The sequence below is a fragment of the Anser brachyrhynchus genome (genome assembly GCF_964034855.1).
Source record: "Anser brachyrhynchus genome assembly, chromosome: 14".
Taxonomy (NCBI): domain Eukaryota; kingdom Metazoa; phylum Chordata; class Aves; order Anseriformes; family Anatidae; genus Anser; species Anser brachyrhynchus.
The window spans coordinates 10,785,509-10,803,378 of record NC_137709.1 but is presented as its reverse complement, the minus strand read 5'-3'; the positions used below and the strand labels follow the sequence as shown (position 1 = coordinate 10,803,378).

At 56.5% G+C, this 17,870-nt stretch overlaps 2 protein-coding genes across 16 annotated transcripts in view; one reads left to right on the top strand and one right to left on the bottom strand.

Moving 5' to 3' along the window:
• Positions 1-6,732, top strand: part of SH3PXD2B (SH3 and PX domains 2B) — a 76,715-nt gene extending 69,983 nt beyond the window's left edge. For all 8 annotated transcript variants that reach the window (XM_080554725.1, XM_080554723.1, XM_080554724.1 and 5 more), the window contains one exon: positions 35-6,732. In XM_080554725.1, coding sequence (XP_080410851.1) covers positions 35-1,465 — 1,431 coding nt within the window. In that variant the 3' untranslated portion in view covers positions 1,466-6,732. The remainder of the gene's footprint in view (positions 1-34) is intronic.
• Positions 6,260-17,870, bottom strand: part of NEURL1B (neuralized E3 ubiquitin protein ligase 1B) — a 128,101-nt gene continuing 116,490 nt past the window's right edge. For all 8 annotated transcript variants that reach the window (XM_080554738.1, XM_080554734.1, XM_080554733.1 and 5 more), the window contains 4 exons: positions 15,225-15,785; positions 11,733-12,440; positions 10,845-10,970; positions 6,260-10,089 (listed from right to left, as the gene is read on the bottom strand). In XM_080554738.1, the coding sequence (XP_080410864.1) occupies positions 9,845-10,089; positions 10,845-10,970; positions 11,733-12,440; positions 15,225-15,785 (1,640 nt within the window). In that variant the 3' untranslated portion in view covers positions 6,260-9,844. The remainder of the gene's footprint in view (positions 10,090-10,844; positions 10,971-11,732; positions 12,441-15,224; positions 15,786-17,870) is intronic.

Sequence of the window (17,870 nt, the reverse complement as noted above, 5' to 3'; positions counted from 1 at the left end):
GAGTGTGTGTCTGAGGTTTCCTTTCCTCCTGCAGGTCATTGAGAAGAACCTGAGTGGCTGGTGGTACATTCAGATAGAGGAGAAGGAAGGCTGGGCCCCCGCTACGTTTATTGACAAGTACAAGAAAACCAGCAACGCGTCCAGGCCGAACTTCCTGGCTCCGCTGCCCAACGAGATGGCCCAGCTCCGGCTGGGCGATGCCGCGGCAGAAGGCAGTGCCACCGAGGAAGCCACGGGACCGTGCAGACCTCTGCCCGAGGCTCCCCCCAACGGCATGGACTGCGGTATGAAGTGGGCCAAGGACTGGAAGGGGAAGGAGGCTACTGAGAGCAGTGACCTTGCCTTGGCCTGTGGGTATGAGGAGATCTCGGACCGTGACGTGGAAGAGAAGCCCAGCCTGCCGCCCAGGAAGGAGTCCATCATTAAGTCGGAAGGCGAGTTACTGGAGAGGCAGAGGCCTCCCCCCAAGCCCCCAGGCATGATTTTGCCCATGATCCCGCCAAAGCAGTCGGTAGCCCCAAAAGACAGCAAGAAGCCCGAGCTGAAATCAGAGAAGGGCAAACTCTTCCAGCTGAAAAACGAAATGGGGCTGGAATGTGGACACAAGGTGTCAGCCAAGGAGGTGAAGAAGCCGAACCTCCGGCCCATTGTCAAGCCAACCAAACCAAAACCTGAGCCTGTGGAGGACAAGCCTGAGCCAATCACCCAGAACCCCTTCTTGAAGTCAAGACCTCAGATCAGGCCCAAACCCGCTGCAGCCCCCCGGACTGACCCCCCTCCAGCTGACGATAAACTGGACATCTGCAGCCTGCGGAGCAAGCTGAGGCCTGCAAAGTGCCCCGAGAAACCCTCCGAGCCGGACACCGCCGCCAGCGAAAGCTCCTGTGGTAACACCACAGTCACCTCGGAAGCTTCTGGAAGGTTTCAGGAGCGACTGAGCGTGGAGAGCAAACCCCTGCCCAAATCTCCCCCGGGCCCAGCCATCGTCCCGGCTGCCCGCGAGCCCGCGCCGCAGCGCCCGGTTGTGCCGCCCCGCAGGCCACCGCCACCCAAAAAAACGGCGTGTCCTGCCGCTGGCCCCGCACCCGAGGCCAGGGCTTCCCCGCTGCCGGGGAGACCCATGCTGGTTCCTCCCAAAGCCAAACCCTTCCTGTCCGCTGCGATCCAAGACGAAGCCAAAGTGAAAAGCAGCTTAGGCCCAAAGGTAATATCCAAGGCAGTGGAGAGAGGGGAAGCCAAGGAGAGGACATCAGCCCCTTTCTCCAACCCGGACATCTCCAAGGAAGCTCTCTACGTGGCAGTAGCAGATTTTGAAGGCGACGAGGAGACCAACAGCTTTAGAGAAGGGACGTTGTTTGAAGTGCGTGAGAAGAACAGCAGCGGCTGGTGGTTCTGCAAGGTCCTGACTGGGGGCCCTTGCTGGGAGGGCTGGATCCCTTCCAACTACCTGCGGAAGAAGCCATAGCCTGTCCTCTGTTTACATGGTCGGAGGTTCCCCGTTCTCCCACCTGAGTATTTAATTAGCCTATTAATTTATAGTTTTCCATAAGGCTGGCTTTAAAAAAGAAATAATAATAATTGAGATACCACACATTCCAGCTGGTGTCCGTTGGAGGCAGCGTGCTCGCCCCTCGTAGCCCAGCCTCCTGCTCCCACCGCGTCCCACCGAGCTCCTGCTCTCCCTTGGCTGGCTGCCACGGGCTGCCCTGGCCACACTTCGTGGTGTATGGACCCCAGCATAGTCCTCCGTGCTGGGGAAGTAGACCTCGATAGGTGGGTTTTGCCACCTGTACTGGGAAATCAAGAGGCAGCAGCAGCCAGGGAGAGGAATGCAGCTTGGCCCTGGTACCAGTGAAGGAAATCTGGCCTCGTGGAGGGATTTGGTTTTCCCTGAGGCTCAGGGTCACGGTTGAATGTTGTACGTCGCATTGCTTAGTCCAAATGTGTAGCAGAGTCATAGGAGATGTGGCAAAAAAGAGGGATGATTGCTCAGAACAGGGTCCCTATAGCTCTGCGTGCATGTGCAGCCACGACTGCACGCTGGTGGCCAGGTGCTGCACTCCACGCTCTGCCTTGCTTTCCCCTGCACACGTCATGGGACAGTCCCATGGTCCTTCCCCACTCTGCAACGACAAGTGTTAACTTAAACATCCTTCTGGTGGGAAAAAATAGAAAAAAAAGAAAAAAAAATGCACACATGCGCACACACATAACAGGTCCTCTCTGCTGACCCAGGGCACTATGCAGACCGTACCTTGCAGTATTACAAGCAAACAAGAGGTGTTTTGCTTCGGTAGCTGAAGAATACTATGCAACACACAGAGGACCAGAATGACCCCAAAAGCCCTGGAAAGAGGATGCTTTGCTTTCCTTGCAACACAGACTGCGCTGCCCGTCGGACTAATAGGGGACTGCCCGTTCCTGCGACCCACCGAGCTTCCCGGGGCTGGCGGGCAGCAGCCAGAAGGTGGGTCCTTCAGTAGGTGCTGATATTATCAAGTGCAATCCAGAATGTGGGAGTTCAGCTCCTCATCGCAACCAGTTGTGAGGCGTGTCTGGTGCTCAGGTTGCTCCCTGCCTTGTTTGCCACCCCAGCTTTCTGTCGTCCTGTCCCCTGGATTCTTTCAGTTCCCCCTGTGTGTCGGTCAGCTTTGGGGGCTTCAGGTCAGATGGAGCCTGGGTTTTTTTCCATGCTGACCATCCTGCCTGCCAGGTCTGATGTTGCTAGCGGTGATTTTTATCCCAGAGGGAGGATGGATGTGGTCTCCTCACCTATTGCTCCCTTGTGCTGCTTTCCTCCTGCCCGTACGTGGCTGCTTGCAGATTGAGGGCCACGTTTCTCTCTCTGGAAGAGCTTCATGCCCGGCACTTCTGTGGGTTTGCGGCTGACCAAGCCCGTTTGCCCTTTCTATTCTAATTGCAAGTGTAAGCGCTGCAGATGCAGTTCTGCGGCTACGTTCTTTTGCTGCTGAAAACAATTAGAGTTTTCCCTCTAATTTGAAGCTAGCAGAATTGAGGGCACTCTGCATGCCAGAGGAGTGTTGTCCGCTCCCTTGAGCACTTGCTGCCTTCCCTTGTCCCATGCTTTCTATGCTGGAAATGTGGACTTAGAGATAGCTTTTTGTACGTACAGATGTGGTGGTGCCTCAGGGCAGGGTCCTTTGGAGAGGTGATGGGGCAGTTTGTCCCAGCCCTGTTTCATAGGTAGAGAAGCCCTGACCATGCTAGTCCACCCAGAAGCCCCGAGGTCTGTTTTCAGCCGTGGGAACTCATGCACCCCGATCTCTGGCTGATTCCTCTCCTTCCCACCTACAGGTTTCTCTGATCACACATCAGCCTCTGATCGGGCTGACTCACCTGAGCTGGCAATAAGCAATACATCCGCAACCCAACCCAATAACCAAGCTGCTTGCGTGGCACATAAAGAGGTGTTGATGTGCTCCAAGGAGAGTTGCAGGGAACAACACTGCCTTGTCTCTGCACACCCCTTGCTCCATGAAGACTCTCCTGCCATGGAAGTGGCTGGGGGACAGGCCAGTTAGGGCAGAGCTGCCCAGCAGCCAGGTGCAGCCCCACCGTGCTTGGGGAGGGGGCAGGAGGAGCTGGGTCCCCCCACCCGCTCTGGCTGCTGGCAGTCACGCAGGGGGTGGCAGGGGTGCCCGTTTCCCCTGGCGCTGCATCCTTGCTCTCGGTGCTGAGCGTCCTTTCAGGCTCAGAAGGCTCTCTCCTTTCTCTGCCTCACAGACCTCACTGATCCCCCTCTTCCTCGTAGGGAACAATGCTCTTTCTGTTGCTTCCGTGCTAAATGAGGGCTATTTCTGCTTTCCTCCCAGACTGAGCCTCAGAACTGGTAGTGCTTCATTTTGCTGACACAAGTACTGTATTTGGCTCATCGAGCGCGTGACAGCATCGGTCCCTTGTTCCCAAAGAGCTTCCCAGGAGGCAGGGTGCGTGCCAGCATGGTCACTCACCCTCGCAGGGTGCCGACACCGGGAGCCTTACCCCTCCTTCTGCTCCTCCGTCTGCGAAGGGACCACAGGCTGCAAAACCCAGACCCCGGTGGGGGAGACGTGCTTGGTGGCCACGCAGACCGCGTCTCCTCGCCCTGCCTCGCACGTCACACGAGGCCGAGCCCCGCGACTACCTCGTGAGGAGGAGGAGGAGGAGGAGGGCGGCCCGGGATGCTCGGGGCCCTGAGCACCGCCGTGGTCCAAGCCCGAGCTTCCTCCTCGCCCACCACCAGCACAGCCCGAGGCGGGGGCATCGCCGCGGCCGGGGGGCAGCGGAGGGCTGGAGGCCCCCGCGCCGCCTCACGCGCTCCCGAAGCCGGTTTGTTTGTCTGTGTCTCGCTGTATTATGTAAGCGCGTATAAATCGACATTGCTGTGGGCGGGTGGGGGTGGCAGCGGAAGATAGATGTAGCCGTGTAAATGCCGTATCTGTACTTTCACCATTAGGGGTTGAGTTTTATTTCTTATTTTTAATTCGTTGGGGGTTTGGGGGCTTTTTTTTTTTTTGAATTTTTTTTGTGGTTTGTTTTTATTGTTTTTTTGTTTGTTTGTTTTTTAAGAAATAAAAGAAACAGCTTGACTGGTTTCAAGCACCTTGTGAACCCCTGGCTGGCGTGTGTCTGGGCTGAGCTGCTCCCTGTCCGGGTGGTGGCAGCTCTGCGCAGGGACCGGGTCTGGGCGCTGAGCAAAGTGTCCTGAAGGTGTGAAATGTGGCTGGATGACCAGGGCAGGGGGCTGCCGGGGGGGACACAGCATGCGCAAAGAGCTGCTGCTTATCGCTGCAATGGCAGTGACATTGAGGAGCCCTGAGCACAGATTTTGGTCTTGCAGTCCCCGGTCACAGATAACCCAGCTCCCCCCGCACTGCTGTGCCCCAGGTCACCATCCTGTGCAGGGCTGCGAGGAGCTCGGGCAGGGCTGTGCAGGCAGCAGGCGATGGCCCAGTGCCTGCTGACTTACCTGCAGCATCAGGGCCGGTCTCCCTGCCTACGGCTGCCGTTGGCTCACCTCCCTGCAGCACGCGCCCCGTGCTGGGAGCCCACGCTGTGTGGCTGGCACATCGACAGCCCGGGGCCCGGTTTCTGCACGGAGCCACCACGCGGCAGGAGTGAATCGGGGAGGAATTCGGGGCCGGTGCCACAACCTGGGGTATGGCACCACCGCGCACGGGGCCTGTCCCCAGCCGGAGGGGCAGGGAGCGGTGCCACGCTGCACCTCTGTGGACGCGCTGCTCCCCAGCCTGCCGGGGCTCGCCGCTCCTGGCACCGTGCGATGCTGGCTGCAGCCCAGTGCTCAGCGTTTGTGTGGATGCCCCACCAGCCAGCGCCGCGAGCTGAGCTGGCAGAGCCCTAACGAGGGCTGGTCTGCGGCCACGGGAGGCGCATGGTATGTGTGTCACCATGCCCAGGCTGGTGGCTGCGGGTACAAGCGATGGGAGCAGGCAGTGGTCCTGCAGACTCGCCCCAGGGCGTGCACGGGTGCATTGCTCTGACACCAAGTGCTGCCTGAAACCTGCAGCGTGAGGCTGGTGGCAGCTCAGGAGCATCAGCCCCCCTGGATAAAGCTGGGCCACACAGCCCATACCCAGGCATTTGGCCATAAATAGCCATTGTCGGGCTCCTTCACCACCTGCAGCTTGCGTGGGTCTCAGCGCTAACGCGTCAGCGTGGCTGTGCTCCTGCCAGGGCAGAGTTATGAATGAATTCTTCTACTCCGCTTCAAACCACATCTGAAGTGACTTGACTGGTGTCTGGCTTCAACCGGCCACATTTCAGAACATAAACAGTTTACAGCACAGCCTCCTGTCGACCTCGGCTTGTTAAATACAGAGCCAGGCAGCTTGGGGAGGGGGGGGAATAAAAAAAATAAAAAAATAGAGAGTCCAGCAGCCCTCCTGCCCAGGTGCTTGGCCCCCTCCCCAAACAGAGGTGCAAGTGGCTGGAGCAGGCGCCCCCTCCTACCTCAGTAGCCCCAAAATGCACCTTGCTTTTTACTGTAGGGGCTGCCAAGTTTTCAAGGGCTTGCAAGGTTAAAGGAACCTTCAAGGGACGGAGCCCTGCAGTGACCTGCAGTGACTTTGGAGCAAAGCAAAGCTCCTGCAATGTATTTAACCATTGTCCTGGAGCAGGGGTGCCGGCAGGGGCAGGGGGCGGGCAGCATCCCTGAGCCTCTAGCTACTCCTGTTAGCCCAATTTGGAAGAAAAGCTTTTGCTCAGCCTTCTGGTCACTTTTAAATGCCAAGGAGCCCTCTTTACAAGCCAAAATTTTATTTGTTTCATAAACAAGTAAAATTATATTAATGTAAAACAGATAAATGGACAAAAATAAAACACACACAGCACTGAACACAACGCTATAGAGTACTGACATGTAGAAGTGCAGGTCCCTCCCTCGTGCGACCCACCCCCACCCCGGTCCCCCTATGATTTGCTTGGAAAGCCTAATACAGAGGCGCACCGTCTGATTCAGCTTCGCCATGACGTACAGATCACAGTATTGACTTGTAAAGGTAAGAACAAGAGAGTAACTGGCTTGGAAAGGGGCAAGGTCAAAGGGTTCCCCTACTCTGCTTTTGCTTTTGCTCTTTCTTTTTTTTTAAACAAATAGGAGCGGGGGGTAAATCCATAGAAATAAACACTTTTTTTCACTCCTAAATTTATATATATATGTTTATATATATATAAAGCAGGATTCTCAATGAACACAAAAAAAAATCTATAAAACTACCACTGATCTGTGATATTTTCTCCCCATTTTTCTTTGTTTTTTAAAAGTTGCTTTAGAAAGGATAAAAAGTGCACAGACACCCTTATAAGGCACAAACAGATCTTCTGTACAAATCATATATCATCGGACTGGTTAAAAAAAATAGCAATACGAGTACTAACGATTAAATCTGTAAGAGGCTACCTTTTCCTGGAAATCTTTTTGAGGCCTCTGCACCTGTTTTGAACACCCCTGTCGCTCTCAGGTAGGCAGGGCGCCACGGCCACCGCTGCTCGCTCCCCGCCCCGCTGCTCGGCAGCACCCTGCACCCCGGCGAGGTTCCTTACCCACCCGAGCTCGCTCCCTTGCCGGCCCTGCTGGATGCCGTGCCCTGAAATCACTCGCAGCTGCTACAGCGCAAAGTAAACCTGTGCAACCTGGTCAGCTCGGGTGCCAGCTTGGAGCGAGTGGTTTCACTGCTTCTCCACGTTGGCTTAAAAGAAAAGAGCTACACCAAGAACTAAGCCAGGCGTGCAGCCAGCCCTGCTTGTTGGAGACCTGAGGGGTCGGCCATCTGAACCGGCTCTGCGCGTTGGGGGTGCTGGCTCCGAACAGGACCGGGCACCCCAAAACAGGGACTGTGGTGTGGGGCCGGCTGCTGGCGTTTGTTAGCCCAGCGTGCTCCAAGCCAGCAGCGCTCATTGTGAATTCAGACAGCTTTCCCTGAACTCCTCGTCAGGCCAAAGCTGCCCACTGCAGCCCGCTCACAGAAGGGCGCAGCCTGACCCACCTGGCCGGGTTTCACCCTGCGGTCACGTATTTGCCACCACGGCACCCGGCGTTGTGCCCGGTGACCACGGCTGGACCCTGATCTACAGCCGGGGGCTGGGCAGGACCATGGAGGTCCTCAGCTGGGCAGCATCAAGCTCGGCACAAGGCTTCAGCCGCTGAAAACTGCAAAACAGAAAACTGGAAAGCTCACCGCTGCGTTTTGCAAAGGTGAACGTGCAGCGGTCGCTGCACCGGTGGCTCTGCCGGGGCTCAGCACGCGCTGATGCTGCGTGGCCAGCGCTGAGCCGAGTTTCTAAAAAGGGCTCTGCAAAGCCAGCAGGCGCTCGTGCTGATGCAGCAGGGCAGTGTCTGAGAGCTCTCACTCTAAAGTAGCCTCTCATTTATACACTTAATGGAAATGCTAATTAGCTCTTCAAGTTTTTTTTTAAAAAAAAGTTTTCTCCGTGCCCTGTGAGCTGGCACATTTGGCCAGCCTCCGAGCAGCTGCGGCCCGACGTGGGACGGGTTATCTGCTCCCCTGGGTGTGCTTCCCATGAGGTAAGAGAGGCTCTGGGCCAGGGACCGAGAGCAGCCACACAGCCGTCACGCTGCCAGCAGCACGCCCCCGCCACCAGCCCGGCAGCAGTAGCAGGACAGCCGGCGGCGCACCCACAGCCAGAAGCGGCAGGAGCAGGCCGCCCCCTGCGCCCGGCAGCCCTGCGGTGTGCTTGGGTGGGTTTCGTGCTTGGTGGCACACGGTCACTGAGCGAGAGCGGCATCGGCCCCGCTCTAATCGTGCCGTTTGCATCCTTGCTCTTCACCTCTTTACCAAGCTGGACCAGGCTTGGGGTGTGCTCGGGATGAAGGACCAGAGGGGAGGCCTGCAAGGGGGCCGAGGATGGAGGGAAGCTCCTGCAGGAGCATCGAGGAGGAGGACACCAAGCCCCCGCTGCTGCCTGCTTGTACACTTCCCAGCTCCTCTGGGTTGCTGCTGCTTGTGGCTGTCTAACATCACAGCTGAAATCCATCTACCTTTTAAGTCCCAACATCTGATAATAGCCTCAGAGCCTTTTTCTTTCCTTCTCCCAAGTAAAACCAAGTTTCAACCCTGGTCATCTCGATAAGCTCTTGTCTATGGCTGAAGCCTCCCTTGAGACCCAGTGTCCGGGCAGTGGGAGCTATGTTGGGACACCTGGAGAGGCAGGAGAAACGCAGAAGGTAAAGCCAACACATCTGCAGTCCCCAGAAAGAAAAGGTGAGCCCGCGGGGACTGGGGCAGACGTGGATTTCTCACCACAGGCTCCAAAAAGTCCTTGTGGTGGGCAGGGAGGGAGGCCGAGCCCTCCGCTGGCGGCAGGGGCAGGGTGAGGGACATGAGCCGGGCAGGGCCCCGTGAGATTCACCTCCCTGCACCTGGAGGAGCAGAGCAAAATGCAGGCGCACGTGCCTGCGTGTGACAAAAACTCGGTTCAGCCGATGGCAGCCCATCGCTTTTCCCAAACTGGGATTACAGCCCGCTCGTCCGAACACCAGTCTAATCCACAGGCTGAAATTTACGGCTGCATGAGCAGCCAGACATGGGGACGGTGTGTGAGCTGCCCATTGCTGCTGCCCGTCGCTGCTGCTGCAGCAGTTGGGTTGTCTGGGGCTCTTGCTGGGCTTGCGCACCTTGCTGCTACCCCTCGGCTGCTCCCCAGGTCCCAGCCTCCCTGTCCAGTTGTCCCTGCTCTGCCACAAAAAGCAAAAGCTGCTTTATCTGAGGCCAAACCAGCTTCTCCATGTGCCCCAGAATTCCGCTCAAAACCCAAATAAGTGAGAATCTGGCTGTGCTACCATTTGGGCCTTAGCAATTTCACCTTAAATAGATGGGTATTACATTTTCAGATCAGTTTTGTCCACTTTGAGCTCTCCCACTGGGCCTTATTCCGATTTTGTTCCACCACAGCGCAGGCACCCCAGGGCTGTTTGGGCTTTGGGGCTGGGAAATCCAGTGGCACCCAGCACCGAACAAATGGCAACGTCCCCGTCCTGACCCACACCACCACGAGCCTCATCCTCCGAGGGAAAAAAGAGCCTTCGCACAGGGAGTTTCCCACTGGCAGCCGGGTCAGGTCCCTAACACAATTCACCCAATTAACCCGCGGGCACGCAGCCCGGCCGGCACGGCAGCCTTGGCTTTGGGCCCCATGTGATCCTCAGCTCAATTTTATCCCTGAATTGTGCCCTACCAGTCAAATAAGGAAACACAGATAACGAGCCACTTGATAACGACTGACCAGCACGATAACCCATAAGCAGGGACGGAAAGGCATGGTTACTGCTAGCGGCGTTCTCCCTTCCTACAGCCCGAGCCGGGCGCTAAGGGCGGTAGATTTTAATAACATCTTTGATGACCCGTCGGCAGATCGGGCAGCAGGCGTTGAGCTGCTTCTTCAGCTTAAGACCGCAGGTGTTGCAGAGGCACATGTGTCCGCAGGTGTAGATCACCGTGTCCACCTCGCTGTCAAAGCAGACGGTGCATTCCCCGTTCTTGCTGCTTGATGGCTCCGGAGGGGGGAAGACGGGAGAGATGGGGGGGCTCAGGGGGGAGCTGGGCGCAGTCACTGCAAAGGAGGGGGGACAAACAAGATCAGTCAGTCACCAGGATGGGGCAAGGCTGCCCACAACACCCTCGAGTCAAATTTAAGGCCCACCCTTCCTTAGTCGTATTATTTAGCCAAATAACCCCCCAGCGTACTGTCTCGGTGCGGATCATGCCCTCCCGTTCAGGCAGACAGGCAAAGTGCAGCTTGCTGGGGCTTCCCCAGGCAGGGACACTGCTCTGCAGGGGGTGTGGGTGTGCAGAGCCCCTGCTCTCCGGAAGGAGCCAGGCTCCTCGCAGGGCACCCCTATGCCTCGCCCTGTGTGCTCGGCTGCTGCAGCACAGCACGACGGTGGCTCGTGCCCAGGATGGTGCCAGCGGGGAGCTCTCAGCCGCCTGCCTGAGGCCAAACAACTGCAGATGAGCATTTATGGGGGTACCCAGCAGTGCAGGGAGCAGCAGCCCAGGTCGTGTCACACACACCCAGACCAGGCACTGCACACCCCTGCTAGCGCAGCAGCTCCCTTGCAACGTCTTCCATTAGACTGACAAAGTGGGAAGTAACCCAGGGCTCCCCTTCAGGCTGTGGAAAACTTCCCAACGGTTTGCTTTTCCTTCCAATTATTTCTGTTGGCCTCGCAGTAGGAGAAGCATCTCCCCCTAAGCTTTCCCCACTATCTTACATAGCCCTAGCATCCTCAGCAGTCGGTGTTCAAGCCTCGGTGTACTCCCGGCTTGGCAAACCCAGCTGGGCGCCGCGGGCTGGGCTCTCCTTACCGAGCGAAGACTCGGAGGCAGACGACGACCTGTTGACGCTGAAGGCCATGTCCGAGTCGCTGTCGTACTGCGAGCCGCCGGGGGACCCTGAGGGCGAGACGGTCACTGGGCTGGACTGCACAGTGCCTGCAAGCACAGGAGAGAGCTCAGCCCGAGCGGGCGAATGGACGCACGGACCCTTCTGCTGAGCCCTCGTGGTGAGCTGCTCCCACCCTGCAAAGAGCCGCTGAGCCAAGTGCTGCCCCTTAGCCGTGTCAGGGGCACGGAGCTTTAGCTGGGACCTCTGGGTTCACTGCCTCCTGGACCTTGCTGTGCCTCCGTACGGTTTCTGTCGGTACTTCAGCCAGGTGAGCACCGGCTTCTGGGTGCAGGGTGCAAGTGGCCTCCCCGCAGCCCTGCTCTCTGCAGCACAGCAGCCTCAGGCTCTCGCTGTCTCGTGTTGGGGCAGAAGCAGCTGGGAAAATGCCCTGCTTTAAATGTAAACCCGGTTTACAAAGTCACCAAGGTGTGCTTTTCTGGCTGTCCTTAAGGGGAAAGGGAGAAGCACTACAGCTGTGCACCAGCAATACTTTAAAAAGTGAGCTCTGATACCAGCCAGCCCCACACACAGCTGTCCCTGCCTCCTTACCTGCTGCTTATGTTATCGCTCAGCTATCAGCGCTTTCTGGTGGCCTTACAAAGGCTGCATACATCTGTGTGACAGCTACCACGTCTCGCTTGCTCCTGTTTGCCAGCGCAAGGTCGGGTCAGAAGCTGCTTACTCACATCAGTGGCCGCCTTGCTCAGGCAAGCAGCTCTGCTACAGGCAGCCCAGCGCCCCCCTTCTGGCCCAGGGCACCTCACCAGCCAGGTGCTCCCCATCATTCTTCCTTTTAATAATGCACTTACCCAATATTTTGAGCTGGTTGATTACACCATGGATTGTAAAAAACACCCAGAGAGACTGAGAGGTGTCCACGCACATGAGCATTCCCCGGCTGGCTCCGTTCACGCCGTGGTGCACCTCTCCGTTCGGCAAGACCATGAAACTGAGGATGTCGCCGCTGTTGAGGACCGGGAACGCCCGGTACACCACCCAGTACTCCTTGCGGTCCAGGAGAAAGTCCGGGTCTGCTGGGAGCTCGTTTGTCCGTAAAGTACTCGGATCACAAGAAGTGATGCCAAACGAGAGGGCCCCGTAGTAGGGCAACCCAAGGTGTCCCACTTCCACAAAGAGGCTTTCGCCGATGTGCAAAGGCCGGTCAGAAAACACCAAGGTCCTATTGCTTTCTTGCCAGTTGGTGCACGCAACCATCCGGTCCTGAGAAAAGGTGATGTCAGGTCCGCGGGTGGGGTGGAATCGCAGGTCCGTGTCCAGGAAGGCTGGGACCCCCGGGGCGCGCTGCCGTCGGTTTGGGCAGCAGGGGATGAGGTGGTTGTCTGTGGCGAGCCCCGGCACCCGGCTCAGGTTTAGGTTTGCGATTTTGGCCACCACTTGGTTGTTCTCCAGCTCGTTGTTGTTGAAGTTGGCGGAGTCGTGGTTGCTCTGCGGAAGGCAGGTGCTGAGACGGGCGGTGCTGAGACGGGCGCTGGTCATGGTCTCCGCAAACATGCTATCTGCGAGATAAAGCCAGCGACACGGGGCGTTAGAGACAAGGCACAATGGGCTACTCTTACCGCTACTATTGTTGTTATTTCAGCCTAGGGATTATCTGAATTCTGCTCCTCCGAATGGAAAAACAATGGAAAAATTAGACAGAGGTCAGCCACTAACGAACACAGGGCTGGAGAATCAAACGTGGGGCAGGCAGCAGGCAGAGGAACGGCTGCAGCTTGGCACCAGCTGAGGAGAAACAAGTGTTGTGAAATCCCCACGTCACCTGCGAGCTCCTTGCTCTGGTGAACTGGGCAAAGCTGTAAACTGGCCTGGTTCTACAGATTTCTTAGCGGAGGGGTCTGATTGCTCTCAGGCTGCTCTCTTCAGGAGGAAATGTCTCAATGGCCCCACGTCCAAAGGTCTTGTGCGAGCCCAATCTGCAACAGAGTTGGGTGAAGGAGCACAAGCGTGACTTTATATTCCTTTCACACTCATCGCTGCCTTAAACTGTGACATGTCCAGACACAGGTGTGCCCAAGAGAGGTTGTTTTACGACAAGATTTCAAGCCTTGTATCTCAGGGGTGTTCACACCACTGCAGAGATTTTGAATTGAGAATTTATCACAAAATCTCCTTGCTGCAGGTGTTAGAAAGATGATTTTTTTTTACAGTAAGAGAGTTGTTTTCCCCTTTCACAGCAAAGGGAAGGTCAGGATTCTGACTCTTAACTCATTTCCCACATTTTCACCTTGGCCATGCCAGGCCAAGGGGGATTTCAGAATGTGGGGAGGTTCAGGAGTGCCCTTCCTTCTCCAGGACTGCCCGGGGTGCCTTGGACATTTCACTCCAGAGGGAAGGCAATAACCAAACAAGCAAAGCCAAAGCCCATGGAAGTCAGAGTGTTGGAACGAAGCAGACTCCTCATCTTCCCAAAGATGGGGAGGCATGAAGCATCCCAGCACCAACACTGCCAGTGACTCGGAGGAGAAAATCACCAGGGTTTTACCAAAGGAGGTAACTCCCCAAATGCATCCAGCGGCTGCGAAGGAAGGGCTGCCTTAGATCAGGAGCCTGTGCAGGAGAGGCTGCCAGGGCAGTTCTGGTGGCTGGACCAGCTGCTTCTAGCAAGCGCAGGGCATCTGGCAAGAAATGCTCCCCCAGGGGAGGAGAAAGCCACATCCAAGCTTCATGATGCTGAAAGATGCGTTTTGTGCAGCTGCGTTCAGTCTGTATATCACAGCTTTTGCAACTTGCAAAATTTTGGGAGGAGTTTGAGAGACAAACACGTCTCCTAAGGCATCACCACATCTGTAGGAAGAGGCAGCATCCACTGGTGCCCCAGGTGGCTGAGCATCGCCCCGATGCCTGGGGCAGCTTGTGGGGCTTGGTACTTTGATCTGAAACAAGGCAGAGTACAGCAGCCCTCAGGCACGGGCTTTCACTGAGCTCTTGGCCACCACAGGCAGGCCTGCAGGGAGGCGTGAGGGCAGAACTAAGCAGCATTTTGTTTTCCTAACTACAGTGTGCTGAGGAGGAAGGACTGCTCTGGCGAAGCAGCTGCACCGGTCAATGCAGCAAACGCTCCCTCGTCTCTGTGATGAGCACCAGAGGCTGGAGCGTGTCACGGCTGCAATTACAGGATGAGCTACTGGTAAGGTTTAATTACGCATTTGAGGCAGAGCAGGCAGGTCAAAGTGTTGTTTATGCGTAGCGTTCCCAGCTGCAAAATCATTGGTACTGCTCTGAAGAATGTGTGGCAGAGCTGCCTGCCCACCAGCCCAACCATTTCACAGCCCGGAGCCGGTGCCTGCTCGGTGTGAGGACGGAGGCACCAGCCCCTCCAGCAGGCGCAGCTCAGCTTGCCTGCTAACACTAAATCAGCTCCTAGGAGCCCCCCAGGAAAGGGCAACACTTGTATTTTAAAAGGATTCCCTCTGGTATAGACCAGTTCAAAGCACTCCATCTAGAGCTCAGCGTGTTTGCTGTAAAAGTCACAGAAGGAAAGTGATTTCGTGGCACCCAGCTCAGCTTGCTAATGGGGATTAATTCATCTTCTCTTGCAGCCTTCCACAGGGATGGTGCCTCGTAAGCCAGGCAGACACCCCCTGATTGCAGGGATCTGCTTAGGGGTGAGGGGGGATGTGACACGCAGTGCCCAGGGTACTGGACCGTATTCTGCACTGTATTTTTTGATCTCTCCTCATCCTGAGCTGCAGCCGGTGCTTTGCAGACGTGCGGTGATGCCCATGCGGAAGGGAAGGATAAGTCAGGTTACGTCTGCAAACACGGCTTGCCGAACTGCCAAATTAGGTGGCCACCAAGGCCGAGAGCTCAGAAAGGGGCTGGGGAAGGGTGCCAGGACACAGATGGGGAATGGGTCATAATTTTCCAGTGGACTGGCAGTAGCTGGGAAAGAAAAGGGAAGCCAGAGCTGCTTGTCTTTGTCTCTTCGGTCCCTGGGACCGTGCTGGCAAGCAGCACCACGTTTTTCCATGCCATAGCAGCACAGCTAGCTAAGTAAAAGCTGGGGGAAGTTACATGTAGAGATTTCCATCTAGCCCATCACACAGCTGCTATAATGCACAGCCTTAGCACTTCCCATCACTGACATCCCTGAAGCGTATTGCTTTCTGGATCCTCACTGCTGCCAAAAGAGAAATGATTAATTTGATGAACAAAGGCAAAATTAGTTGTTCTTAAGTGTCCCACAGAAGCAATGAACCAGAGAGATCATGCATTTTCTCTCCATGAAGATGCCACTGTGGAAAGAGCAAGGAGCAGAGCAAGCCCACCTGCACACTCACCTAGTATTTGCACTTCGTGGGTAATCCCGTAGACATCTATGAGCGCCCAGAGAGGACTGGAAACTTTAATACCACAGTGAAACAATATCGGCTCCTCGTCGTTAATACTGTAGAAGACTCTCCCATGACGGTCCACCCAGAAGGCCAGGATATTGTCCCTGACGGCGAACCTCTCTGGCAAAGCCTTGGCCCAGTACCCGGGCCGGGTGACCAGGTCGGGGCAGGCGTACTTTGGTATGTCGTCGGAGCTCATCTGCGAGGGGTCGTGGATGGTGAAGCCGAAGCGCAGGGCCCCGCTCCAGCCGTGGTGCACGGCCACCAGCTTCAGCCTCACTTTCTCGTAGAGGTGGATGGGCCGGTTGGTGAAGGTGACCCCATTACAGAAGCTGTTCCTCCGCGTGGCGCGGCGCGAGTGGGCGTCCAGCCGCACGTTCTTGCCCTTGGCTTGCGAGTGGAAGCGCGGCGGCTCCGTGACGGCGAGGACCGAGCGCCTCTCATGGCTGCTGTTGGGCAGGCTGTAGTAGGGGCGGCTGGAGACGGAGCGGGTCTGGTGGCTTGTGTCTGCGGAAGAGAAAACGGCACCCAGCATGAGGGCTTGGCCCCAGCCCCGCGTTCGCTCAGCCCGGGAAGCTCCGCCGCGGGCTCCCCCCGGGCGGCGGCGTGGCGCTTTGCACTGCTCGCTGGGAACAGGGCTGTTTAGTCTTAAAATGCTGTGCTCGGCCACAAGCTGCTCTTTGTTCCAGCAGCTTGGCCCCCAGCTTTATGCAAATCTAAGGCAAATGTGGCTCCTGGGGGCAAAGGCTAGGCAGCTTCCCTCTGCACCCTGCAAAGTTGGGCAGAGAGCATCCTTTTGTTCTCGTCAGATGCATCCTCCTGCAGTCGGAAGGGCCTGATGCTGGAACTGTGGCTCCCCGTTTCCTATTTCAACGCACGTGTTGTTAAATCATCACGTTGGCTGGCTGGGGCCAGATTCCCACAGTCTCTGGGAATCACGCATGTTAAGATCAGAGGTGCTCAGGATGAAAGGCATACCTCGGGTTTTTGTGCAGCCACCGGCTCCTCTGTCCCTTAATTTTGTAATGATGAACACTGCTTTTGAGCAGTGCACACACCGAGACATTTAGCAGCTGGAGCACTCCCCCTGCATCACCAGTGTGTTCCTCCAAAGCTGCCAGCCCAGCCCCTGGCTCGGATACCAGATCCAACAGCCATGGGAAGGAACAGTTCATCCCGCAAAGCCTCGCCTTTACACGCAACCTCCCGTTGGAGCTCAAAGCTCCTTATAACCGACGCTTGTTTGCAGCTTCGCAGCACCACAGATGGCGCAGAAATCCTGCCGCCCTCCCTTTACAGATGGGAGAAGGAGAATTTATGAGTGAGATCTTGCAGCATTTCAAGTCAATAGCAATTTCGAGACTGATTTCAAGAAAAAGCAGATTTGAGGCCTAAAGGGAAGTTCACAGAAGCGTGAAGCAGGAACGAAAAAAAAAAAGAAACACTTCTAATCTTAAGCCTTAGCTGTAAGTTCCCCGAGGCAGAGATGCTCCCTCCTGCACAGCCCCGAACGCAGTGGGACCAGGCTCCCCTGCGACCACCACCACGGGGCTACCACCACTTCGGCTGGGGCCATTTCAGCAGGAAAAAGCCTACCGGGTTGGGCAGCGAGAAGCTGGGGCTTGTGTTCATGAGCGGCATCAATGAAGGCATTTGGGAAGTAACCGCTGTCTTTGTGACTGCAAAAGGAGTGGGGCAGGAGCTGGGCACTGCATTATCCATCTGCGACAGGAGCCGAAGAGCTAAGGCTGGAAGCTCCTGCTTCCGCTGAGCAAACGGGGCAGTCCTGAATTACGACAGGGACACGCAGAGGCTAAAGAAAAGGGCCTTTGTGCGCGCTTCGTTGGACCCGCACGTGACTGTGAACCGTTCATCCTGCTGTACACGAACGTGAGCAAACACATCCCTGCCCTCGTGCCTGCGGGGCCTTCACCCCTCCAGCGCCAAGGGCAAGAAGGCAGCGACCTGGGGGAGATGGGCAGGAGGCAGCCCCCGGCTGCTGCGTCCCGTGGTGCCATCCTCACTGCCCCCCGCAGCAGAGGGGCTGCAGGAGCCCCTTCTCTCCCCAGTTCCCAGCAGAGAGCCTGGGTGTTTGCCTCCCAAAGAAATGAGGCACAGAAGACGGCTGCTGTCATCACAGAACCACCCTCAGCTCACCCGGGTGCTGCTCCACGGGGCTGCCTGCAAATGGTGCCGGCAAGCCGTGCCACCGCGGAGGAGCCACCGCTCTTCTGGCCGTGCACGCACTCACCTGCTCCTCCTGGATGCACGGGGCCTTCAAGCCGCTTAAATTATTAAAATGATGAAATTAAATTGATCTTAACGTTAGGCAGAGTTTTAATTTCTGGCAGCGCTCCCAGGAGAGGCTCCGAGGTGCCCACGTGCAGGGGGCTGCTGGCAGGGATGGCGGTGGCGCACGGAGGACAGAGGGTGCAGGGCGCACCCCCTTCCAGCACTGCTTCCCATCTGCCCTGCCAGAAAGCAACTTCGGGACAGTGTTCGGTTTTATTTTTGTTTGTTTTTTTTCGGTGTGTTTTTTTTTTTTCAAAACAGGAAAGCATATTGTGACTAAACAATAGGAAAGCCTCCCGA